Below are 27,563 nucleotides of genomic sequence, written 5' to 3' on the forward strand. Positions count from 1 at the left end.
TGCATTAACATGAAATTCTTTGTGGAAAGCATGTGCTCGTTGTATGGCAGAAGCCACAAACATCCATTCCTGTCTAGTACACTGATCTACTATATCATTGCCTTTAGCCAATGGACCTGGCAGACTGGTATGTGCACGGATATGTTGCACAAAAAAGGGATTTTTACGTTGCCAGATCAGTTTCTGTAATTGTCCAAACAATGAGCTAACCGGGCTAGAAGATTTGATGGGCCCTGCACATTCAAGGCTTTTCAAAGCATTAACAACATAACTAGAATCTGACACTAAATTAAAAGCAAATGGACAAGCCTTGAAAACTTCAAGAACTATTGAAAGCTCCACCTGTTGAGGTGCACCTGGCAAGAATTGATGCTTTACAGGTTCATTAGAATCCACCATATAAGCACCACAGCCTGTCTTAGACCCATCTGTAAATATAACACTTGCTCCTGGAATGGGCTTTGAAGCAGTTACTTTAGGGAAAACTACAGGATGTTCTTTAAAGAAAGTTAATAGTGGATGTTTAGGATAATGGCAATCTATGTGTCCTGGATAGGTACAACGCAGAATTGCCCAATCATCTATGGCAGTACATAATACCTTGACTTGAGTAGAATCATAAGGAACAACTAGCGTTTGTGGTGATGTCCCAAAATATTGTAAACATTGTTGAATACCCTGTTGCGCAAGTAATGCTACAGCAACAGGATAATATTTAATTGATTTTGTAGGTGAGATTTTAGTATAAATCCATAACAAGGGTCCTTTTTGCCATAAAATTCCCGTAGGTTGTAACTGGGTAGGCAGAATGCACAGGGTAATATCCTCATTATTTTGCACTCTTTGAAGAAAAGCTCTTTGTAGCCTATCTTCTAATTTTGTTAAGGCTTGTTGGGCTGCATTGGTTAATTGCCTCGGTGAATCCAAGGCTGCATCTCCAATTAAAATATCATATAATGGTTTTAACTCATAATTGGCCATTCCTAAACTTCCTCTTATCGAATTTATATCTCCTAATAATTTTTGAAAATCATTCAATGTGCAAAGATGATCCTTCCGTAACTCTACCTTTTGTGGCATGATATGATGATTAGTTATTTTAGAGCCAAGATAATTGACAACTCTGCTCTGTTGCACCTTCTCAGGGGCAATACAGAGTCCCTTTTGCTTTAGCAGTTCTACAAGTGAGCTATATGCTTCTTGAAGAATGCTCTCTTCTTTAGCTGCTAACAGTATATCATCCATATAATGGAGGCATTTTAAGCCTGGAAAACGTGCTCTCAAAGGTTCTAAAGCAGTTGCTACAAATAATTGACACATTGTAGGACTGTTGGCCATGCCTTGTGGCAATACAACCCACTGATATATTTTATCAGGTTCCTCATGATTAGTGGACGGTAAAGTGAAAGCGAATCTCTCACTGTCTTTGCTATTCAGTGGAATGGAAAAGAAGCAGTCCTTAATATCTACCACAATAATAGGCCAATTTTCAGGCAAGGCTGACAGCAATGGAAGACCACGCTGTACAGGTCCCATAATTCTCATTTGCTCATTTATAGCTCTAAGATCATGTAACAATCTCCATTTTCCTGATTTCTTCTTGATGACAAATATGGGTGTATTCCAGGGAGAAAGAGAGGGTTTAATGTGCCCTTTCTCTAATTGCTCTTTCACTAATTGATATGCAGCATGTAATTTCTCAGAGGAGAGTGGCCACTGAGGAACCCAAACTGGCCCCTCCGTTACCCAGGTTATGGGAATGCCCTCCTCAGCGGCCCCTAGGAAAAACCCAACCCTTGTTTGGGTTTCCTAGGTACTGTTTGTATTGGCTCCTTTTTGCCTTGTAAAAATTTTCCCAGGCCAAAATCAGGATGACACCCCATGTTTTTCATAATATTTTTAGATTCTTTGGAGTATTCATTACTCAACTAAAAGCCCATGGATTTCATAAGATCCCTCCCCCAGAGGGACACTGGAAGCTCAAGGACATAGGGTTGTATAACGCCAGAGTGACCTTCGGAATCTTGCCAATTTAACAAATTTGTACTAACATTTGGAACACTGGCATAACCCAGTCCCTGAAATTTTTGTGAGGAAGCCTGTATAGGCCAACCTCAAGGCCAATCTTTGTTAGCTATGATACTGCAATCTGCACCTGCAATCTGCTCCAGTATCCAAATCTAGGTCTCTTCCCAATTTCTCTCAGGAAGGCACTGTGAGGCTTCCTGAAATTGCAAAACCAAGGAGCAACTACATCACACTGTTGTAAAAATCGTTCTAAGGTGCGTTTTTTTATTTTCAGTTTCTTAGAGAGAAGCAGCTCGTTAAGAGCCAAAAAAATTGGGTGCGAGGAGGAGGCGCCCATGTTAGTATACTTTTTTTTTTTTTCTTTTCTCAATTTGAGAAGTTTCTCGGAGGTTTCTCAGAGCCTCTGCAGAATTGCTCCAGCCCTCCGGTTTCCCTGTTTGTTTTGTCTAATTACCGCTTTTATCACGGCTCTAGAATTACCCGTCTGCTTTTATCGCAGCTCTGCTATCCCGCTCTCCCTTCTACAGGTGAGCGTTACCCGCTTTTGTCGCGGATCCCCAGTTTTTTCTGAGGACTTACCGGTATACCGCCTGACTGTAAATGAGTTCTGAATCCGGAGAGAGCCGTGGTAATTGTCCCCGTACGTTCGTTTCTCCGTTTTCCCCATACGGGCCACCACTTGTCGCGCCCGCCTCGACCAGCAAGGAAGACGCGACACCGGGATCCTTCTCATCACAGTTTATTCAGACCTTTGATTAGTTGCATTGTGTCTCTCTCGCTGGGGCAAGCCTCTCCCAGCACCTAAGTAGGGCTGGGCTGCCAACCCCAAGCAGCCACGTGGGCACTGTCCACAGGTTCACGCATATGCCAGCAACACACGAATCCAGCCACAGCCAAATAAGGAGCTGTTTACCATAAAGAGTGTTTGCCATCGGGAAGGCAGAGGGTAGAAGCCAGAGCCATCTTTAGGGTGCGGCTACACGCGGCTCTCTACATAATTCCAATAGAATTCCCCTCCCTTCTGGATTATGCAGAAGGTGTGGTAAAGACAGACAATGGACTAATGAATGTAGATCAACAAGGGACAGACAAGGTAATCTCTTGCCTTTGCCATTGAGAAACAATCTGAGGGACCTTTCACAGGCCCCCATGTCAAATTCCGTCCAGTCCTTTCCTGTCATTGTGGAAGAAACTTCTTCCCAGAGCAATTAAAGAACCTAATGACTATTGTAAGAAACCATACTGCTCTGGATGACAGAACATCTTTAGAAAGTAAAACAAAAATTTAAGTAGAAACCATGAGTCAAAATTGATAAAGATTAAATTTGGAACCTCTCCAAAGTTAGGGTTGGGGAAGGGTTTTGTTGTCTTTCAGGAGAATGAAAGCTAAGGAATCTGAAGACCCCTGGGCAAATGTGACATCTGAAGATAAAGGACACATCCAGAAAAAAATGTCCCATGAAAAAGATTTTCTGCAGTGAACCATGACCACGCCTACCAGCAACTTTGAAGTCTCCAAAAAGATGATGCGATCCCACAACGATGATTCCATCAGGACTATGGTAATGCTACCAAGCTGACAAATACCACCCAAAGATTGGCTTTGGACTACACACTGCTCAGGACAATATTGAGATGGCTAGCTGAGATGATTCAGCCTCACAGACTACTCTAGCCAGGACTTGAGCCAAGCCCTATACTTTCAAATTATGCAGAGACTGGACAACAAATGATACAGCTACTTCTCCCTTGACAATTAACCCAAAATTTTTCTTTTCAGGATCCCCTAAGCAAGAAGTAATTTTAAGAACACAACACTCACATTCCCAAGAGGTGGGGTGGGAGGCTTTTGGCCTTTCAATGGGTTATGGATAATTGCCATTGTTTAGGATGGTTGGTTATAAGTTGTTAATTGATAATGGTCAGGAAAAAAAGCTAAATGAAGAAGATTAGATTCAGGGTTCTTGTTTGAAAAAAAGAAAAAGAAAAAAAAGAGGATATAGATAGGTAGATTACTAAATAAAAGAAGATAAAGCAATGATGGGATAAAAGAGTAGATTATTGAATCTATTATGAAAAGAAAAAAGGAAGGATATGGACATGATAGAATAAAAAGGTAGATTATTGAATCTGCTTTTAAAAAGCAACTACTTGTTTTAAATATTTTACATTGGATTGGATTTCTGTATATTGTATACAAATTATGTATACAAATTTGAGATTATTTTATTAGAACATACTGTACATATAATTCTAATCTTGTTCAAATTATTATACCTATACAGTCCACTTAACAATGTAATGCAAATTTCTAGTCCTTGAAAATTATTATTATTATCAAATATTTAGGATATAAAGAAATGCAGGTTAGTAGTTAGTCCCCTATTAAAATCAAACTTATAGTCAGGTTAGGTATGTTTTCAAGGTCAAATAGATATATTTTAGATAGACAGGTCATCTTCAAACACTTCAGAGATCTACAGAATACGGCATTTAAAATGTTTTAATAACATAGATTCTTTTTCCCCCCTGGATCTGAGGACCGAACCCAGGGCCTTTCACTTGATAGACAAGAGCTCTACCACTGAGCTAAATTCCCAAGCCCAGATTCTTCTTTTTTTTTTTAATGACTCTGAACATGTCTGCTCCTGACAGCAGCACTCTACTTCAGAGAAGATGATGGGCATAGAAGAAACTCCTTATGGAGTTTACTTTCTTTGTGGCAAAAGTTAGACATTGGGCAAGAAAGTGGCCTTGTCTCAACTGCTGACAGTATGCTGTTCAAATGAACAAGCAGGACACCAAAGAAAGGACTGCTGAACCTTGCCAAGATAAGGTAGGAAGGCCTTTTAGAAAACCCTGCTTCACAGATGAGTCTGTCAGATATTCTAGGCTTGTAGGCTGAAGATAGCTGCCCCAATGTTGCAGAGGAACCTTGGGTTACTGTCTAGGCAGCCAGCTGTTTCTGTCATTTCTCACATTTTTTTGAAGTCACTTGCTTACATTTCCTATTTACTTAGGTAATATTTCCTTTTTGGGTCTCTGAGGGAGTTGAAGACTAGATAATTATAGTTTTCCTTATTAAGAAATTCACTAAAGAGATGTACAGTGTATAAGTTTGAAAGACATCAAAAGATAGTTTTCAGTTGGTAATACAAGCTAGGATAGAAAGTGAATTAGGTACACTTTGGACTCACCAAAATAGGATAGATAATGGAGTATTTGCTCTGAATTTTCAAATGTTAATGGACTGGACATAGTTATTATAATTCTTGACTATATATTATATATACTTATTGTATTTATTGTATAGTTTTTCTTATATTAGTTATAATCTTATTATTTTAGACAAAAAAAAGGGGGAAATGTGGTGATATATTGTGTACCTAATAAACTTTTCCTGAAGATCAGAGAACAGAACAAACCACTAGATTAAACATAGAGGCTAGGCAGTGGTGGCACACACCTTTAATCCTAGCACTGGGAAGCACACATACCTTTAATCATAGGAAGTGATGGCCAAGTGGAGAAAGATATAAGGCACGAGGAGACAGAAACCAGAGGCTTTTTCAAGCTGAGTTGGTGAGGTAAGAGGTGGTGACTGTAGCTTGCTCTCTTCTCTTTCAGCTTTCACCCCAATATCTGGTTCCTGGTTTTTTATTAATAATTTCTTTCTTTATTTCTCCCTTGACCCAGTGGTAATTCAGTTGACAATTGTTCAGTTTCCATTAGTTTGTAGGCTTTCTGTAGTTTGTGTTGTTAACTCCAGCTTTAACCCATGGTGATATAAGATAGAGGGAGTTATTCCAATTTTTTTCTATGTTGAGATTTACTTTGTGACCTAGTATGTGGTCAGTTTTAGAGAAGGTTCCATGAGTTGCTGAGAAGAAGATATATTCTTTTGTGTTTGGGTGAACTATTCTGTAAATGTCTGTTAGGTTCATTTGAGTCATAACATCTGGTAGTTCTCTTATTTCTCTGTTAAGTTTCTGTCTGGAAGACCTATCCATTGGTAAGAGTGAGATGTTGGAGTCTCTCACTAGTAATATGTGAAGTTTGATGTATTATTTAAGCTTTAGTAATATTTGTAGCTCGAATGTTAAAAGGTCTTATTAATAAAAAACCAGGAACCAGATATTGGGGTGAAAGCTGAAAGATCAGAGAAGCAGAGCAAGCTACAGTCACCACCTCCAGAGTAGTAGCAGTTTGATTCTTCCATGTCCTACGACTTAAGTACATGTCTTCAGAAGCAATGTCTTAGCACCAGAGTTTGGATCAGACCAACTGCAGTCTCTTGGGTAGGCTTGGTGCTCATACAGAGATGCAGCTCTTTTAAGAGACCCTGATAGGCAGCAAAGCACTTAAATGGTACGCTACCAGCAGGACACTAGATAGAAATGCCAGAATACCTGCTGCAGCACGGACACAGAGCTGGGACAGTTAGGTGGACCCAAATGGGGTGGAGCCAGCCACCAGCACTATGTGTGGTGGAGGGCCTACCAGGTTAAGGTTTGACTCACAGTTAAAGAAGGCTGCAGATGTTTACAAAGTCAGGTCCAGACTGAGAAAACCTCTAAACAGGTACAATATGTTTGAGAATGTACTTAGGTGCTAAAGAAAGAAAAGAAAATAGGTATAGACAGTCATAGAAAAAGTAGTTTAAAAATAATAAAATCTTTAAGGAAAGTATAAAGAAGTATAAGAGAATAGACCACATACAGATGGAAAATATACAGGGGGTCTGGATCCTATATGGTGCTTTGTTGACTTTAAATTATTTGGAATGCTGATAAGCAAAGGGCAAATGTTGCTGGGAAACACTGGATTGCAAAAAAACCCAACCAACCAAACAAAAAAAACTGGTAAATTAAGACAGCCTATATATTTTAAGGCCTACATATTAAGATGTCTTAACTTCAGAGTGGAAGTAAAAAAATGTGTTATGTTGGGAGAGAGATTTCCTGTGGAAACACAAAGCTATGAATTCATTCAAAATTAATAAAGACCAGATTTGATTGGGGAAGACCTCCTGAGAATTTTGGCTACACACATGAAGGAAGAAACCAAGAAGATCTACAGGATAGGTGACATATGGGCTGATCCCTCTACATGGGAACAGCTCTGAAATTGGATGAGACATGATAAATCTTATAGCTACAGAGTCCTCATGACTTATTACATGGCATCCTTTCATATGGCATGGATGGAGAATCATATTACTGTTTGGTTATACAGTCCAAACAGACTTAGAAAGTTGACAGATATTTTACCTGCTCATACATAGAGCAGAGAATCATCTTTAGCTGATTTGTACATACTGCACTTTCCATACTTTGTTTGTTTGTTTGCTTGTTTTTTAAGACTTATTTATTTTGTATACAGCATATATGACTGCAGGCCCGAAGAAGGCACCAGATTGCGTTACAGATGGTTGTGAGCCACCATGTGGTTGCTGGGAATTGAACTCAGGACCTCTGGAAGAGCAGCCAGTGCTCTTAACCTCTGAGCCATCATCTCTCCAGCCCCCCATACTTTTGTTAATACAGATATGTACGTTACCTTTAAAATTTTGTATTTTCAAAAAAAAAAAAAAAAAGAAAAAGAAAAGATCAGACACCCATGAAGACAAGTAGCACAGGTGATCCAGCTTCACAGAATGTCTCTACTGCAGTTTCCTCAAAAATCTGTATCCAAAACAACTTCAAAGCTGCTAGGTGAGATGATCCAGCCTTACAGACTACTCTAGCCAGGACTTCAGATAAGCCTTGTACTTTCCCATTACACAGAAAGCAGACAACAAATGATACAGCCATCTCTCCCAGGACTTGACTATTATCCCAATTTTCTCAGGGTCCTGTAAAGATACCATCATCCAGACAGCAGGAAATAATTTTAAGAGCATGACATCACATTTCCAAGAAGTGGGGTGGGTGGTTTTTGGTCATTTGATGGGTTATGGATGTTTATCATTGTTTAGGGGGGTTGGTTACAAATTGTTCTTGGTCAGGGTCAGAGAGGACACTAAGCAAAGGGGGTTAGATTCAAGGATCTCTTTCTGGAAAGACAAAAAAGGAGGGGATGTAAGAATCATAAGATAAAAGGGCAGATTACTGAATCTACTTTTAAACTAAAAAGCAATTATTAATCTCAAATATTTTACATTAATATGGATTTTTGTATACTGATACAAATTTAAGGTTATTTTTATTATTCTGTATATATGTTTCTACTCTTGTTTAAGGTACTGTACCTATACAGCTTACTTAAAAATACAATGTACAGCTCTAGTCCTAGCCATTATTGCAAACTATTTAGAATAATTAAGAAATGCAGGTTAGTAGTTAGTCATCTATAACAATAAAACTTGTAGTCATGTTAGGTATGATTTCAAGGTTAAGCAGATATATTTTAAATAAATAGGTGGTCTTCAGACACTTCAGAGATCTACAGAATATGGCATTTGAAATGTTTTAATAACGTAAGGCTTTTCATGGCAGTGAGATACATCTGCTCCCAGCAGCAGCACTCTACTTTGGAGAAGATGATGGGCATCATAGAAACTACATACAGAGTTTACTTTGTTTGTGGCAAAAGTTAGACACTGGGTAAGAAACTGCCCTTGCCTCGACTGCTGACAGTATTCTGTCCAAATTGGGTAAGTAAGACACAAAAGAAGGCAACTGTCGAACTTTGCCAAGACAAGGTAGACAGTCCTTCAAAAAGTCCTGCTTCACAGCAAAGTCTGTCAGATATTGTAGACCTATAGGCTACTGCCCAATGTTGCAGAGGATCCTTGGGTGACTGTCCAGGCAGCCAGCTGTCTCTGTCATTTCTATAGTTTTGGAAATTGTTTGCTCCGTACTTCTTGTTTACTCAGGTAATATTTCATCTTTCTTGGGTCTCTCATGGACTGAATACTAGATAGTTATACAATTTTCTTTGTTACCAAATTTAGAAAAGAAACTTACAAAAGAGATGTAAAGTTTATAAGCTTGCGAGACATAAAAGTTTAAGTTTTTAAGAAATGTTTTAAAGTCTAAAAAGATTTTTTTTTAGGATGGTAAAACAAATTATAATTAAAAGTGGTTTATGTTTGGACTCATCAAGATAGGATAGATAATAGAGTAATTTCTCTAAATTTGCCAAATAAAGATGGACCGGACATTGTGAATGTAATCCTTACATTGATAATTGTTCTTATTATACATAGTTTTAATGTGTTAGAGTTGAAACCTTTCCTTTTTAGACAAAAAGGGGAAAATGCTGTGGGATATTTGTTTACATTGTGTGAAGATGTGTTGTTGTGATTGGTTTAATAAAAAGCTGAATGGGTAATAGGTAGGCAGGAGAGGTTAAGTGGGGCTTCTAGGCAGAGAGAGGAACTCAGAGAGTTAGAATGTAGGTGCATAGGAGATACCAGAAAGACACAGAGGGAATCAGACATACAGAATGGAAAAGAGGTAAAAAGTCATTTGGCAAAAAGTAGATTAACAGAAGCAGGTTAATTAAGTTATAAGAGCTAGTTGGGAACAACCTAAGCTAAAGGCCAAGCTTTCATAATTAAAAATAAGTCTCAATGTCATTATTGGGGATCTGGTAGTCTCACAAAAGAAAGTCCAACTCCAATTGAGCTCTGATTAAAAGACAGAGATTGGCAGAAAAAATGAAATGCATGATTCAACTACATGCTGTGTGTTAAGACACTCACTATAAAGATGCAAAAAGATGTTCCACACAGTGGTGGTGCTTGCTTTTAACCCCAGCACTTGAGAGGCAGAGACAAGAGGATCTCTGTGAGTTCCAGAAAATCAGGACAAAGAAAAAAGTTAAAAGAAAACAAAACAAAACCTTGAATTAGTTACTTTTTTGTTATTGTGATAAAATGCCACTTGAAGAACTTAAGCAACTTAAAGAAATAGTTTATTTAGCTTAAGGTTCCAGAGGGATAAGAGTCCATCATGGCAGGCAGACATAGCAACAGGAGCAGGAAGCTGAGAGATCACATCTCAATCACAAGCACAATGCACAGAAAACACACTGAGATGGAACAAGGTTACATACTCTAAGCCTGTCCTCCTAAACTCCCAAAATATCACTACCAACTGAGACCAAGTGTTCAAGTGCCTGGGTCCATGGAGGACATTTCTCATTCAAATCACTACACACCTTATCCATAGAGAAGCAAAGATAAGATTTATTTCTGACTTCTATTCTGAAACCAGAAGAGGAGCAGAGCAAACTAAAGTGTTGAAAGGAAAACAAAATAACAAAACATAGAACACTATCTAGAATTCTGTTTTCAGCAAAATTATTTTTCAAAGGTGAAGTAGAAATATTTTGTCAAATGAACATTGGGAATATGATGCTAGAGCTGCTCTCCAAGAGCTGTTAAAAGTTCCTCAAAGAAAAAGTCAGAGGTCAGAAACCCCCATTTACATCAACAGGAGGAGGAGCACTTGGGGAAGGAATAATAAAGGAAAAACTTTTTCCTTATTTTTAGCTGATTCCATAGATTACAAAATTTCAAAATAGTCATAACTTGTCACTGTACCTGCCTGTGTATTACATGGACAACGGAAGCCAAGTATGAGTGAGTGACTGACAGCATCTCAAGTTAAGGAGACTTAAAGGGTCTGTGAAAGAAGTGCAGTATGAGCTGAAAATGGACACAGATCAGCTGCATACTTCCAACTCTACAGCAACTATTAAGAAAGGTAAAAAACAGAAGTATAGGCTAACTAGAGAAAATGAAGTTATATAATGTTCAGTAGAAACCAAAAATGCAGAAAGAAAACAGAAGACAAAAACAAGAACAAAGAAAAGAATGTAGGAAAGAGTAATGATCATGGTAGCAATAAGTCCAAAGACATTAATAAAACACTTTAAATACCAATGGTCTAAACATACCAATTAAGAGAAACAGATTTAAAATAATAGTTCAAACACACACACACACACACACACACACACACCAACAAAAAAAGATCCACTTATATGTTGATAGAGATTTCTTGTCATTCCCCCTCAGGCCGTGCCTTGCCCTGAGACTGTTTTATAAGTAGCATTTTTCTCCATTTTGAAGATGAAGGAGGATTCTACACCTTGATGCACACATAAACAATACCATCTGTCTGGTACAACCCACAAGACACAGATCTATAAATAATTCATCCCTTAAAGTAGAAAGGGTACACCTATAATTTATTACCACCCATAAATTATCAAAGCAAATTGGGACAGTAGGAACACATTGGCATATGATAATACTATCAGGAAAGCCAGGCCCAAGAACTTACCAGACTGAAGAAAGGCTGAACCACACTCGGAGAAGGACACCTAACAGACAGCAATGGTCCCACTGACCTGCCACGACTCCTCTGGATAGTGAGTTAAGTGACTGACAGGCAGAGAACTGTGGGGGCATTTACCCACCAACCCCACAGCTCCCCAGAGTTTTCTTGAGTGTCAGCAGCAGGAAATATTAGATAGAAGGATTTATATTGTGGAGATAAACAGATAGAAAATAAAGGATAGCCTCAAGAGGGCCTGGAACCTTTTCCAACGGGCCCCAACTAGCTCTGCCCCAAGGTATTTATAGAGATGCCAAGGGGTGGAGCAAAAGACCTCCTCCCCCAGCACAGCCAAGTGCAGACCATCTCAAACACCTACACTCAGGTCCATGGTCCTAATCATCCTCTATGAGGACCTGCTGGGTAAAGCCACCAAGGAACCTGAAAACGGGCTCCCACAGAGAACTCCCAACTTTCCCAGGAACTTTAGCTTAGCTCAATCCCATTATAGATGTGGCCTATGCAAATTGTAATGTTACACAGTCTATGGTGCTGCTCTTTGCTTCAACAACTCCTACAATCCCACATCTCATTTTTATAATGGCTTTTGTTGTTGTATAGGAACATGGTCTTTCTACATAGCCCTAGCTACCCTCGAACTCACTATGTAGACCAGGGCAGCCTTGAACTTACAGAGCTCACCTGCCTCCGAAGTGCTGGGATTAAAGGCATGTGCCACCACTCCCAGCTCATTTCTAGAACTTCATACAATTCTGACCTTGCAGCCTGACTCTACATAGCACCTCCAGCACAGCCTAAGCAGGGTGCATTATCTTATTCCCATAGAGACTCTTTCTGCATCTCTACTGGCTTCCTACCTTCTGCCTCTCAGGCCTCTTCAAAACTAATCTCTGCTGTAGTAGTATCTTTAACTCTTTGTAGCCATTCTATAACCTACACACACACACACACACACACACACACACACACACACACACACACAGAGAGAGAGAGAGAGAGAGAGAGATTGATTGAGAGATTGAGATATACTGTGTGACGTGTGACCTGACAGCTAATATTAATAATTAAGGGTGAATAAAAGAATTTGTGTTTTCCTTGGCTAGCCCACCTGAGAAAGTGGGACTACTTCACAAACCCCTTATATCTTTTTTTAAAAGATTTTTATTATTTATTTATGTATGAGTGCTTTATCTGCATGTACAACTTTATGCCAGAAGAGGGCATCAGATCCCACTAGAGATGGTTGTGAGCCACCATGTGGTTGCTCGGAGTTAAAACTCAGGACCTTTGGAAGAGCAGACAGTGCTCTTAACCACTGAGCCATCTCTCCAGCCCCACTTATATCTTAGAAATTTATTGTTATTCAATAAATTCTAACATTATGAAAAGACATAAATATGTTCTATGTTTCTGACAAATTGTGCTCACACATTGTCTCAAAGAAACCCACTTCAAATATAAAGAGACAAACAGGCTAAAAGTAAATTTACCCATAGATACAGACCATCAAAGGGGAGAGGGAGAATCAAGCCAGGAGTACAAATAAAGGTACAAATTAAGACTTTGACAATGAAGAAACATCAGGCATTTGATAGGAAAGACATTTGTATGTAACATTTATATATGTCCCAGAAAATATGTGCTACCTTAAAAATTTTATATACAAAATGCTGCAAAGGAAATTAAGCAATTTTATTTTGTGTTAATATGTGAGCACTTATTTGCCACAGCATACATATGGAAGTTACAAAATAACTTTCAGGAATCTGTTTCTCTCTTCCACCTTGTGCATTCTAGAGATGGAACGCAAGCTGTCAGTCTTTGCAGATAAACCACCTTTATCCAATGAGCAACCAACTGAACAATTTATAAATATTTGTTTTTAAGACTATTTTGTTACATGTGATAGGAGGTTCCTTGAACCTTACTAATTTAACTTACATTGTACTTTTAATGAAGATTGATTCATTAGTTACAGTTTTTTAATTATTTGCAAAGCAAATGTTGTTGACTTCTTAGCCATATCTACCAGATGTTATAGGCAATTAATATTGGCAAGTACCATAAGCAGTATCAGAATAATAAAAATGTGGCACATCGACATGATGGAATATTATTCATTTGGTAATTTGTTTAGTTTTCTTTTTCTTTTTTATGGATTTCTACTGCCACTGATAAACTGAGAATATCTTCAAAGAGAAAGAAAAAGAAAGGAAAACTGCCTTAAACCAGTGAAAAGGAAGTTGGACATCTCAGACACAGAGTTCAGCAAGGAGTATGACAACAGAGTAGGGGCTACAACTGACAAATCAAGATTAACATATAAAAGATGAAAATCTGCAGAGAAAGGCTGGCAGTCCTTTCTTGCCTGGGCTATATGTAATGAATACATCATATGCAAGAAAGGTCTGCAATGTAAAACCTGGTAGAGGGGGGTACCATGTAAATGTCAGATAAGGGTCATGGGACTCTTCTTTTGGAGTGCATGCTTTGCTTTGCTCATAAGCCTACTTCCCTTTCATAATAAACTCTCTATTTCCAACCATGTGTTCTGGTATAATTCCTTGCACTAGGGTATAAAAATCTATACAGAGCTGGAGAGATGGCTCAGCCATTAAAGGCTAGGTTCACAACCAAAATGTGAGAATTTGTACACTGGAGGTACCCAGTGACTCAAGTTCACACCTGTAACATAAGCAGTGCCAGAAGGAAGATGTGTCCTAACATGTCCAATGGTGGGATTGCAAACTTATACAAACACTATGGAAATCAGTGTAGTGGTTCTTCAGGAAGCTGGGAATAGATCTACCTCAAAATCCAGTTATACCACTCTTGGGCATACATACAAAAGACTCTAAGTCCTACTACAGATATATTTGCTTATCATGTTCATTACTGCTTATATATAATAGACAGAAATTGGAAACAGCCTAAATGCACATCAACTGATAAATGAATAATGAAAATATGGTACATCAACACAATGGAATATTATTCAGCTGTTAAGAAAACAAAATTTGCAAGTAAATGGATAGTGCCAGAAAAAAAAAATCATCCTCAGTAAAGTAATTCACACCCCAAAAAGCAAATACTGTATGCTTTCTCTTAAATGTGGATGTTAGCTTGTAAGCTTGATATGTGTCCTACAACCCACATAATCACAGAGTTTAGGAAACCATTAAGGGACTGGAAGGGAAGAGAGGATCGCCCAAAGAGGAAACAGAATATATTGTTATGGAAGATAGAGAGAAGACTGGGGTGGGAGCATTAAACAGGCCTGGTGATAGAAGGGAAGGGTAAAGGAGGGACAACTAACACTAAAAGCCATTTGAGGAGCTATATGAAAATCTGCTACTGTATTAGTTTTCTAAAATATATGTGTGTTGGATAGCTCTATGTCAACTTAACACAAGCTTAAGTCATCTGAGAGGAAGGAACCTCAATTAAGAATATGTATCCATAAGATCAGGGGTGTAGGCAAGACTGCAGGGCATTTTCTTTATTAGTGATTGATGGAGGAGGCCCAGCCCATTGTGGGTGGTGCCATCCCTGAGCTGGTGGCCCTTGTTCTATAAGAAAGCAGCCTGAGAAGTGAGCCAGTAAGCAGCACTCCTCATGGCCTCTGCATCAGCTCCTGCCTCCAGGTTCCTGCCCTGTTTAAGTTTTTGCTTTGACTTCCTTTGGCAATCGACTGTCACCTGCAAGCATAAACTGAAATAAACCTTTTCCTCCCCAAGTTGCCTTGGACATAGTGCTTCATCACAGCAACAGAAACTCTAACTATGGCAATATACATATATGAAAGGAAAGCAAATTTTAAAAACAAAAAGAAAATATTTTCTCCATAAACTACTGATCGAGGTCAAGACATGAGGCTGATATGCTAATGTTCTCCCTTAGTGCTGTAATATGAACAGCAAAATAAAGGGAAAAGCGACCCAAGAGACACCAAGAGATCCAAAATGCAATGTTCTGTGGTATGGCCATCTACACAGCAGCTATCTTGTTCGAAATGGACTGGTAGTATTGAAGGAACATCTGAAGAAACCAAGAGACAGACTCTGCACCATCCACCATCTACTTTAGCCCCAATCAGTACTGTGAACTTCTTCCATCTGCTATGCACACTTGTCCCTCAGGGATAGTTGGCACATAGACATTCATGCCTGATGGCTGAATGTCCTGTCAACAGGAAAGTTTGAAATCCATCTGAGTAGAACCACATCAGTCCATACCTTCCAACTGTTAAAGCTGAGCAGCTCTGCTTTGAGTCCAGTGAATCCTCTGAAGCAAAATGAAGCTGAGAAGCCTTCCGTTCACTTTCTCTCACAGGACGGTCATCTAAAGAGAACAACAGGGGCAGGTGATTGCCATGTTCTTCATGAGTGTGGACACGCCTAGTTCCCCAACTCTAGAGTTCACAATACAGAAAGGCTTTGGTGCTTCAGGGATGACTCAGACCACATGCTCTCATCAGCAAATGGCATGCATCATCCTGGAATGATGAGCTCTGGTGGCTACACTTAGCTTTCCAACAATACCAAGTATAATGCCAAGAGGCTATCCTATGCCCTCAAAGCTCACTGTCCATGAGCTACTACTGTAACAGGCTGATGTCCCAGGCAAAAGTAGGACACATGTGAGGTGCACAAACATTTGAGACGTGCTTCTTAAATGTTTATTAAACATGTGCATGCCAGACACTGGATGAGTCTTGTCACATAAGCAAACTAAAGGGTCTTGCATAAATGAGTCTGCAACATATTGAAGAAGACTGAGATTATGTGAGTTTGCTCTTAAGGGTGAACTGAGTCCTGAGAATCTTAATATTGGAATGCAAAGACAAGAGAAATTCTAAATGTCCCAACTAGAGATGTGAGGCTTCAGAAGGTATAGTGATATTTTATTTGTATTGAAAGGTGATTTTATTTGTATGTTAATAAAGTTGCCTTGGGGTCAGAGCAAGCCATAGCAGAAGCTGGGCAGTGGTGGTGCACGCCTTTAATACCAACACTTGGGAGGCAGGGCTAGGCAGGATCTCTGTGTGTTCAAGGACACAGCCAGCATGGCAACACATGCCTTTAATCTCAATACCAACCATAGAAGACCTGGAGGTCTGTACAGACAGGCAGTGACGAGGAGGTCATGTGGCTGGGTTTACAACCAATGAGAAAGCAGAACAGAAAGTCTATAAAAAAGAAAAAAAACACACAGAAGTAGCTCTCTTGTGGAAAGAAAAGACAGAGCAGCAGTGAAGGGTAAGGTTTTCAGCTCTCAGCTATTGCTCTGACCTCTTGGCTTTTAACTCTGCAATTGGTTCTGTGTTTCTTATTTAACAAGACAGTTACATCTACAAGAAGGCCTTGACCAAGAGTTCCTGGAACCTCTTACATAAATACCTGAGGATGAGGAGGCCCTCACTCTTAGAATTTTCCCATTTTATCACACCATTCATGTTAGACATGTTGTTAAGTTCCCATGCTATCTCCTAAATGGTATTTACCCTATGGCATAAAATTATAGAAAATAGTAAAAAGTGAGGGAAAACTCACAATGTTGTATAATGTCTCTTCTCTAGACTAGCAGGATATGTCTAGCTGAGCTACCTTCCCTCAGAGGCAGTACAAATCCTGGACTATTCCACCAGAACTCAAATGCAAACCTTCTAAAGCCAATAAAGCTCACCCCCTTCCACATCCTTTCCTGCAGCAGGAAATGTATAGGAGTAATGTATCCTATAACCCAAGGCTACTCTTTTGCTTCTTCCTCTACAACCTATCCAGAGCCCTTCCAAATTCCCACCCACAGCCAGGACCAAGCCCCTCTGCAGGCCCAGTATAGGATCAAGAAGCTCCTCTTCTAGCATCTGTTGATCCAGAGCCTTTAGACAGGATTTTCCCAATGACTATGATTTCAGTAACATTCCTTTGCTGTATGAAAATACCTCTTATATTCTTTCTCCATATAAACTCTTTATGATTCTGATCTAAACTTTCTTGGCAAGGGGAAGGCAGTGATTTAAAACTGAAGAATCTCAAGATTACTCATAGTTGTAATACTTCTAAAAACAAAGCCAAACTCAACTGTTTATAAGTTACTTAAATAGTCAAATAAAGAATAGAGCATAAGCACCTCCCAACTGTCTTCAGATTAAACAAAGAAATTCCAAGTATGTTTTAACTAAACAGTGTGCTCTGGGCACGTAGCCCATCTGCTCAGCACTTGTGGTCTAACAGTGTTCATGCCCTCAGAAGGTCTACAGTACACACCTGTGCTTTCATCAAAACTGAACTGTATATAGGACATGGGGTTTCTCATGAGGACTGGAACATTAGTGTCAGTGCTCACAATGTGCTGGAGCTGGGCTCTCTGGGTCAATACACAGAAGGTACAGGCACTAAGCACTCTCCAGCCTTTGACCAACAACTGTACTTTGAGGCTACAGACACATGGTCACCACTGCAGGGGCAATGGACCAGCCACAAATGAGACAGGTCTGCCACCACTGCTACTGGCCCATTCTGCCCTAGGAGCTGAATTCTTATGAAAATGAAACCTGTTGGGCTAGGAGAGGCTAGCTCATTTACTCAGGGCTATTGTGTCAGGTCTTCAAGTCACCTTCAGAGGATTGAAGAATATATTTCCAACTGAGTTACTAAACAGGAGACTTCTGGTACTAACCAAATTATAGCTGACCAGAGAAAGGACTGCTTTGCAAGGATGAATTCATCCCCAATAATTTATACTGTTACAGAAGGATGAAATAAAAGGAGCATGTGCTTTCATGCTGCTAAATTCTTCTGTTATCTCTAGAAACATCTTCAAAATACAGAGAAAGGGAGTTTAAGGTATCAGAACACCATTTATACATGAAAGACCAGTTCATGACCAAAACATTCTAGTCCTCGGTGCTAAGACATGATAGCTCAGACTGTATGGATGAGTTCAATTTGATGTTTCCTCATAAACGCTCTTGACCTACTGATAAACCCACAGGACAGGGCTTACATAGTACCCATCTCCCAGGGCTGAAGAGTGGCTATGCAAGGCTGGCATGTAGACAATGGGAAGGCTGACTGACATGTCTCTCTTGCATTTATGCATTGGGTATAAAACCAAGGCTGACTCAGATTTGGCCAACCCATGCCTGTCTACATACAAGGGTCAGGTAGAATTACCAAGAGAAGCTTGTAGACACTCAAGCCACGCCAGTCTCTTTTTGCTACTGTTAACTGAAAAATAGCATCTGTTTTTTAAAATTATATCTAATTTATGAATATATTTATGAGTATGGGTGCACATGCCTCACAGTGCATATGTGGAGGTCAGAAAATAACTTGCAGCAGTCAGTCCTCTCTTCTCACCATGTGGTTACTGGGAATTAAATCAGGTCATCAGACTAGGTAGCAAGTGTCTTTATTAACCTTACCCACTGACCCAAAGACTGGCATCTAAACTTTACTTTTTCCAAAAGACTTTGAATGGCATCTTTGCTTGCAGGCATTTGCTATAAAGGAAAAGTGGTCTATTTTTCTAATACTTCTATTAGACCTTCAGTGGTTCTATTACTTTGATGACCCTCTGGGCTCAGAAGGGCAAGGTTTCCAGTGGCCACTATGACAGGAGGTCTGATCCCGATAACAATAGAAATGCCAGGAAATGCGGGTGGTGGTGGCGAATGCCTTTAATTCCAGCACTCAGGAGGCAGAGCCAGGCGGACTCTGTGAGTTCGAGGCCAGCCTAGTCTACAAAGCAAGTTCCAGGAAAGGTGCAAAGCTACACAGAGAAACCCTGTCTCAAAAAAAAAAAAAAAAGAAAAGAAAAAAAGAAATGCCAGGAATTGGTTACAAGCTCCTTGTCCTACAAGAAACTATCTTGGGAACTTAAAGATATGAACTCAGAAATGGCCTGTAAACTTGGCATTTTGCTGCTGCTGTTGGTGGTGGCAGTGGTGGTGGGGCATGTGTGTGTGTGTGTGTGTGTGTGTGTGTGTGTGTGTGTATTACATGTGCTTGCTAGTGCATGTACATGTATGTGTGCATGGGGCGGCCAAATGTAAACTGCTCTGGGGCGTCTCTTCTCAGGGGCTATCCACCTTGTGTTTTGAAGTAAGGTCTCTCACTAGGCCTGGAACTTGGTGATTAGGCTGGGTGGGTTGGCTGGCTGGAAAATCTGACCCAGTGAGGATGAAGGATACCCCAGAGCTAATAGGGATTCAGGCCATCAGTGCAAGAAAACAGCTTCAGTTTCCATCAGGGAACAACAGCAAAATCTGTTCAGGAGCACAAAAATGACTCCACTGCATGAGGATGTGAGTACAATGGCTCCTCCACCTACCTAGCTGTCGGAGCTTGGGGAGCATGTGCACGACAAATAGGCGATAGTCAGACTCATTCTTCACAACGGGGTTAAGCCGGAAGTCCACATCCTGGAGCTCTGTTAGGGAGTGGAGCCTAAATACTTCTGCCAATGAAGAAATACAGTTGTAGTAGAGATTGAGATTCTCCAAGAAGACCAGATGCTGAATGCCCTATTAATAAGAAAATATCTCAATTAGTGCATAATAAAAAATAAAACATTGGTAGGAGCTAACCAATTTAAACACACTTATAATGAACACATACTATTCTCAGAAAAACTAACAATGCAACATGTTCTCTTTTGTGAAGTTCTATGTTTCATATAGGACAGCAACCATATGGGGGGGTCTGAACACAGGTCTGTGAGTCCCAACAGTAGTAGCACAGATACACTCTCCTGAGTGCCCAGTTATGAGTCAAGCTATAAAATTTACACAACTTCATTTACTCTGCACACACCCAGATCAGGAGGCTAATGTTTAGGGTTTGAGAGGAGCCAACCCTTGGTTTAGCCAAAGCTGGAGCCTGTACCTAACTGAGTCAGACTCTGAAACTAATGTCAAGTATGATCTCTACCAAGTAACATCTTCCCAGGTAATGACACCATATGTTTCTTTCAAGGCAAGGCCCTCCTCTCTGAATTGGGCCATAAGTAGTGTTTATACAAACTTCCCCACTTGTGTCACTTTGGGGGACTCCTTACTTTCTCATCATGACTGGGTACCTGCAATGAGCCTCAAATTCACACATTGCCATTGAGGGTTGAAGGCCAATGCCAGGCCATGAATAAAATACAGGAAGAGGAAACACCGCAGATAAAAGGATGAAGAGGGATGGGCATGCACACTTTAGTCTCTGGGATCTTGTTTCACTCCATTTAAAGATAATCCATTGCTGCAAGCCTACTTGGAAAAGTCAAGGACTTCTTCAAAGGTCAAGCCATGGCTTAAGAAGTCTTGGTGGTATTTTAGCTTTTATATATATATGCTGGTTCCTAAAATTATTTTCTTTCTAAAATGCCTATCAAGCATCCAAGGCCATACAAAACAACTCCTAGGTCAGGCAGATAGCATTATTTCTTGTGCAATTTAGGGTGAGACCCTCCTTTCTTATACAACCTTACGAATAGACCCCTAACTTCTTACCTAACCACTTCTAGGAATGTAAACTGAACACATAGATCCCCTTTTTGATATACTAACTGGTCATTAGCACTCAGTTGACCTCCTCTTACCACTCCCATTTTGGGTAGTAAAAGAAAACCTGACAGTCACTACCTGAGGAAAATTCTTACCTACCTTTATGACCCTGTAGAACTCAAGCCTGGTGACTTTGCTAGGCCAGAAGATTGCTATTGCTTGGGTTTATAACTGGATTCCAGAGAGACTTAGAGAGAACTGAGAGAATTAGGAGACAGAGAAAAGAGAATGGAAGAACTACGTGGGTAAGAACTTGAGAGGAACAAACTGAGATGGGGAAGAACTAGATTGAAGGGCGAGAAGAGAGTACTAGAAGAATGAGATGGAAGATGAGGAAGAGCCAGATGGGGAAGAACAAGGTGAGGAAGAATAATATAGAAAGGAGATGAGGGAAGAGCTAAAATGGGAAAGAACTAGATGGATGAGAACCTAGATGGGGCAGAACTAAGATTAAGATAAATCTTAGAGGGACAGCAGGTTAATGTGGGGAGAAATCAAGCAAGAAAGGAGACAGACATGAGAGCAGAATAGAAGCTGTATATAGAGAGAACTGACTCAGAAGAATAAAGTGTATGGACTAAGGAGTTTTGTGTATATCAATTTATTTTTTTCATCAAAGATTAATTATCAGCTGGTTGTAGATTCTTCCTGGACCCCAGGAGGGTACTATCGAGGGGCTGGACCCCCATAGTCATTGATAATCCATCTTCTTTAGAAATCTATTACTTTGGTATTCAAAGTAGGTTAAAGATATATTGGGATGGGTAAGGCACTTGGCTTTAGATGAACAGTAGTGACAATATAACACAATCATTCTAAATGTACAGTTTATAAGCATTCTTTGCACAGCTTCAAAATATGTTGCATGTTTTTAACCATTAAAGTTTGTTCCTCTCATACTGATGGTGATACATTTTAACAAGCCTACAACGCACCTCAAGACTAACCAAGGAGTTACGTGAGAGATCTAAGGATCTTAGAGCTGTCAAACGCATCAGAGAATTCCCCAGGTGAGTAATCTTCTCTTGGTATGTTCCAGGAATAGACAGAGATCGAAGCTCAGCTAAGAATAGAAAAGCGTAAGATTTTAATCCTTTTTAAAACTGAAAGTGGTATAATAGGAAATTCAATTTGGTGGGATTATTTTAGAAACATAGCAGATACTGTCAGACACTCTGCTTGACCAAAGTGATTAGGCTTACAGTCTAGGGCCCACCAGTGCACTTCTTATAAATCAAAGGTTAGCAAGAATTCCCTGCCCTCAGTGCTGCTCACCTTGATCCCTATCATATCACTTATCCTTCATCATCCCCCTGTGCCAGTAAGATTCTGCTCCCTCTTTTCCTCTCAGCAATGGTCAATCTATGGATCCCTGCCTGTAGCTTGTCAGCTAAAACATCTACTTCCCGGTGTCATACTGGGAACAGAATCTTCTTTCCTCACACTGCAAAATTGTACTGCAACAGGGCCTGAGCCCATCTCAACAGCCTTGAGTAGAGTCTTCATTAATGTTCTTGATTTGTTTGTTTGTTTGTTTGTTTGTTTGTTTTTGAGACAAATCTAGGTAGCCAAGGATGGCCTTGAATGCTAGATCTTCTTGCCTTAGACTCCTAAGTGCTAGGATTACAGGTATGCACCACTACTTCTTAGCAAGTTCCAGGACAGCAGGGTTACATAGAGAGATTTTGTCTCCAAAAGACTCAACAAATGAGTGAATAAATAAATAATAAATGTGGAAAGTTGCTGAGAACTAGTATTCATCACTGTCTGCTTCATAAGTGCAAATGCAAATGTGAACAGCTGGCTTACACTCTAGCCACTAGGCCTTCCTCACTTGACTTTTATCTCCTCCAACTGTGAGTCAAATTAAACCTTCAACTGTGTGTCAAAATAAACCTTTTCTCTTTTAAGTTGCTTATCAGGTATTTCATACAGGAAATTTAAAAACAAACAAACAAACAAACAAACAAAACCTAATATACCCTCTTAGTAAATAACAAAATCACTAGACAGAAAATCCTCTGACTAAACTCAACACTACCAGATACAAAGATCAACCTGATACTCATTCCATTCAACAGCACACTTCTCAAGTATACTTGGAACACTCTCCAGTAGAAAGCAGATTCTGGGTCATTAAACAGTCTCTGCAGATTTGAGAAAACTAAAATCATACACAGTATGTTCTCTGACCATTAATAGAGTAGTTACACTAGAATTAATAACTGAAAACAACAAGAAAACTTCCAAACATGAGATTTTTTAAAAACAAATTTCTAAAGTAAGTATAAAACAGCGAGTAGTTCTCAAGTAATTCATAGGTCTAAGAAGATACCTAAAGGGATATTTTAAAAGCATATTGGAATCAATGAAAATCAGAGCCAGTCATGAAGGCAACTGTTTGTAATCCCAGCTACTTGGGAATCTGACTAAAAATCCAAAACCAGCTTGCTCTAAATATGGAGATCAAGGTCATACTGGCTTAATATCACACTTGAAAACTATAAAAGGTTGAGGTGAAGTTCTATGATAGAGCATTTGCTTAGCATATGCAAGGCCCTAGGTTGTATCTTCAGTAATATTTCAAACAGGAGGGAAATACAACACAAACAAATGTGTATGCAGCTAAATGGTACTTAAAGAGAAATTTATAGATTAAAATATTTAAATTATAAAACAAACTTTAATCCATACAATGAGATTTTGCTTCTAGAGCCCAAAGAGTAAAATCAACACACAAAGAGAACAAGTAGAAAGCCAGGCAGAGGCTGCAGGTGGATCTCTGTGAGTCCCAGGAAAGGAACAATACTGCAAGTGGTGTATTGAAATGATCAATAACAATCATAAACCTCAACATGACTGAAACACAAAGCCAGATTACCAGTATCATTCATGAAAATGGGGATATCCTTACAGACCCCACAAGCATTAATAAGCTAGTAAGAGAGTGCTATAGACATATCTCTATATGCTTGACAACCAAGAAAAAACATGTATTCAGTTAAAAAAAAAAAAAGTAACAAAAATTCACTCAGGTGAAACCACTATAGTTTAAAAAACAGAATTTGTAACTTAAAATATTCAACAATGGAAAAATCTAGGCCTGCATGGTTTCATTGGAAAAGTCCATGAAAAACAAAACAAAAAAGTCAAAAAATCAGCACAAATTTTACACTACCTCTTGCACAAAACATGAGGCCCTGATGTCCAAACCATACAAAAACAGTCCTGCATCCCTCAGAAACACAAATACAAAAACCCTCAACGAAATACCACGTAGGAATCCAAGAAGGCAGAGAAGGGAGCTACTGCTGCATCAAAAAAACAAACAAGCAAACAAACAAACACAGAACAGGCCGACCCACCGCAGAGGAGAAACCAGCCCCAAGGTTCCGGGACCGCAGCCACGCCCCCACCCCACCCCCTCAACTGGCCAAGACCGTCTTCGGCGAAGCGGCGTCCGCACTGAGGCACGACTGCCAGACCAGGCAGGCCTCCCGCGGGAAACCCTGAACCCCAGGTGTCGGTCCCACACGTACCCAGGTCCCGGTGGGGACCCAGGCCGCTGCGCTCCCGGACAGTCTCCTCACACAAAACCAACCGCTGTCCTGGCGCCATGTTTTCAAACCGGACGGCCTCGCGCGGCGCCTGCGCAGTGTGGCGAAGTGGACGGACCAACTCTGCAAGGGGCGGACCCAGGAGGGGGAGGGCGGAGCATGAGCCGTATCTAAAACTTTCTCTAAGGCAGTTTCACCCACAGCAACCTCACCGGCTGTGTGCAACCCCACCCTGCTCTGGACCCTCCCCAGGACAGCCCCAATGGGCACAGTGTGGTCTGTAGTAGCAACTGCTAGTGCCGCGGGTATTCGCGTCCACTGCCATTTCCGTTCACCTTCCCCTCCACTCCCTCTTGAGGTTCCCTCTTACCCAGACCCTGGGATGCTGCTCTTGCCTCCCACCAGTTGCCTTCCCAGAGAGGCTTCCATTCAGTCCTCACCCTGTGGTTGGAGAGACAGGCAGTGTGAAAAAGTTTCACAGTGTTCCCCTGCCTAGGACACGTTGAAAGTTCCTTCATCAAACTTGGGGTCCACTGAGTAGAACTTTGTCCGTCTAGTTGACTTCCAGGCAGTGAACAGATAGATACCTAAGTTTTTCAGAAGCAAAATAAAAGCTTTTATAGTTGCCCCCTAAGAGAATGGCACCTCAGCACAACCTTCAAACACCCTCTTTCATCCTATTTTGTGTGACTGAAGTCAGAGTCCAAGAGGGCCCATGGGAGAGGAATAGTCTGTCTGACACAGAGACTGGGGACCAGCTCTTCCAGTAATGGAAGTGCCAGCAGAAACTTTGGAAATAACATTTCTGCTTACTAAAGTTTTGCATCTTGGTTGAGAAAAGGGCAAGAGTTAGCTATGCATCCTGCAGAGATTCTTACAAGCCTCAGTAGGAGGTTATGCTAATGTTATACTAGTACTAAGTACTCTTTAAGGCAGTTCATTAAATACCACTTACAATGGTAACATTAGATTGTGAGCTAAACTCAATGTATTTAAGCTGTCTAATGTGCCCAAATCTACTTCTTTCAAGTGAATGTATAATTGGATAATGTCCTTAAGTTCCATTTGAGGTGTTTTCAAGTGAACCAACAGCACTGGAAATGGATTTGATATTAGTGAAAACACAGAGCAGGGAACAGTGATGTGACATAGAGACAGAGATGGTGAACCAGGCCGGGCCACATCAGGAGCTATCTCCTCTGCCTCTTAGCTCATAAAGATTTCCCATCTAGACCTGAAGTTCCCTTAGCAGGAACTTTCCTTAGCTGGGGGCCCACAGTGTCATCTTCCACCTAGAGATCTGCAGGCTATTGGTGAAATTATTAAGGTCACTCCACGTAGTTAAAAGGGAGGTTTATTTTGTGGGGTAACTTAAAAATGAAGGGATAGGTTGTGGGGTCTGGCAAAGATATGGCACAGTCCGGCGGTGTTCTCTGGAGAACTCTGCTCGGTCTACCTCCTGCCTCCAGCGTCCCAGAACCAAGAGAGACCTCTCCTCTCCATCCTGGGTCTCCCGCTTCCTCCCTTAGCCCCGCCTTGTGGGTGTGACAATTACTGAAGCCTCAATGGGGGTTGGAACTTCCAGGCCAATGCTGGGATGGCTACCCACTACAGCAGGCAGCTCTTCCACCCAGAACATTCTCTCGACCTCACATACTCTCTCTCCCATGCTGTCTCCAATCTTGGCATTCATTACATGTCTGAGATGGAGTAAGGAGAGCCACTCTAGCTATGTATAGGGCTTGTGAGGACAGCCTCTTGTGAGGCCAGCTGAATTAGTAGGGGATAGAGGAGCCCTGACTCTTTCTACCTGATACCCCTTTCCGTTTTCTAGGATCTTCCAATAGAGGCTCTCACTCCCCAGCCTGAATCCCTGAACCTGTGGGCCTCCAAAATATAGGGCCAGACATCTTCAAAAAGTCCAGTAAGGAAGCAGGGCTACGGGGGTGACCCATGTATGCCAGAAGAAAATGTGGGTTCAAGCTGAAGGTTTTTGCCTTTCTCCATGACCGTTTTTGGCTATAAGGAGTAGAAGGAGGTGTTGTAATTTTAAAATGACAGGAAGGAGTCACATTATACAATGGGGCCCACAAGGAAGGTTTATTGGGGTAGGGGGAGAACAGGGGCAGAGAAGGGGGCAGAGACCTTTCCCTGGGGACCAGAGCTAAGGAAGAGAAAGAGACAGGAGGTGGGCAAGGCCTGCCTTTTATAAGGAAAAGTAGCAAATGTGCACAGGCGGTGCTCTTAGTGGCTGTAGCTAAGGACATATCCTGTCAGGACCCTAAAGGTAGACCAGTATAGATGCCTAAATGCTAACAGGAGGAAGCTGTGGTATTCACTGGGGATTTTAGATAGGACAAGGGCTCATCCAGGTTCCCTGTAGTTTGATTTTTCCTGCCTGGCCCACAGTCAGGACAGATCTCTCTCACCCGCCAGGCCCATAGACGCTCAGACCCAACCAAGTAATCACACAGAAACTTACATTGTTTACGAACTGTATGGCTGTGACAGACTTCTTGTTATCTGTTTCTTTTATCTTAAATTAACCCATTTCTTTTAATCTATACTTTGCCACGTGATTTGTGGCTTACCATTGTCTTTACATGCTGCTTGTCATGGCGGTGGCTGGCGGTGTCTCTCCATCCAGTCTTCCACTTCCCACAATTCTCCTCCTCCTTGTCCCACCTACCCTATCCTTCCTGCCTGGCTACTGGCCAATCAGCACTTTATTTATTTTAACCAATCAGAGCAACACACTTGACATACAGAACATCCCATAGCACTTCCCTTTTTCTTTTTTTTTTTTTTTAAAGCAAGGTTTTAACTTTTATACAGTAAAATTTTAGATAACAAAACAATTATCAAGCAAGAATTACAGTTACAATATTAAAGAAGATATCCTATCTTATATTTGTGAGTCTAAAGTTTTATATCTAACTTATCTTTTATCATAATTGAGGAAATTATAACTATCTAGTCTTCAACCACATCAAAGACCTCAGAAGGATATAATATTACCTGAGAACTGGGAGAAGGATACAAGCAACTTTTGGGAGTCTTGTAGGGTAGACAGAGACAGCTGGCAGCCTGGACAGTCACCTAATGTTT

General features: G+C 40.6%; 1 protein-coding gene across 2 annotated transcripts in view; it reads right to left on the bottom strand.

Moving 5' to 3' along the window:
• Cep72 (centrosomal protein 72) overlaps window positions 1-24,519 on the bottom strand; it is a 51,511-nt gene extending 26,992 nt beyond the window's left edge. For both annotated transcript variants that reach the window (XM_036207390.1, XM_036207391.1), the window contains exons 1-4: window positions 24,438-24,519; window positions 21,834-21,961; window positions 19,677-19,869; window positions 15,575-15,680 (exon numbers count right to left, since the gene is read on the bottom strand). In XM_036207390.1, the coding sequence (XP_036063283.1) occupies window positions 15,575-15,680; window positions 19,677-19,869; window positions 21,834-21,961; window positions 24,438-24,516 (506 nt within the window). In that variant the 5' untranslated portion in view covers window positions 24,517-24,519. The remainder of the gene's footprint in view (window positions 1-15,574; window positions 15,681-19,676; window positions 19,870-21,833; window positions 21,962-24,437) is intronic.
• Between the last annotated feature and the right edge of the window lie 3,044 nt (window positions 24,520-27,563).

Source organism: Onychomys torridus, chromosome 15 (genome assembly GCF_903995425.1).
Source record: "Onychomys torridus chromosome 15, mOncTor1.1, whole genome shotgun sequence".
Lineage (NCBI taxonomy): Eukaryota > Metazoa > Chordata > Mammalia > Rodentia > Cricetidae > Onychomys > Onychomys torridus.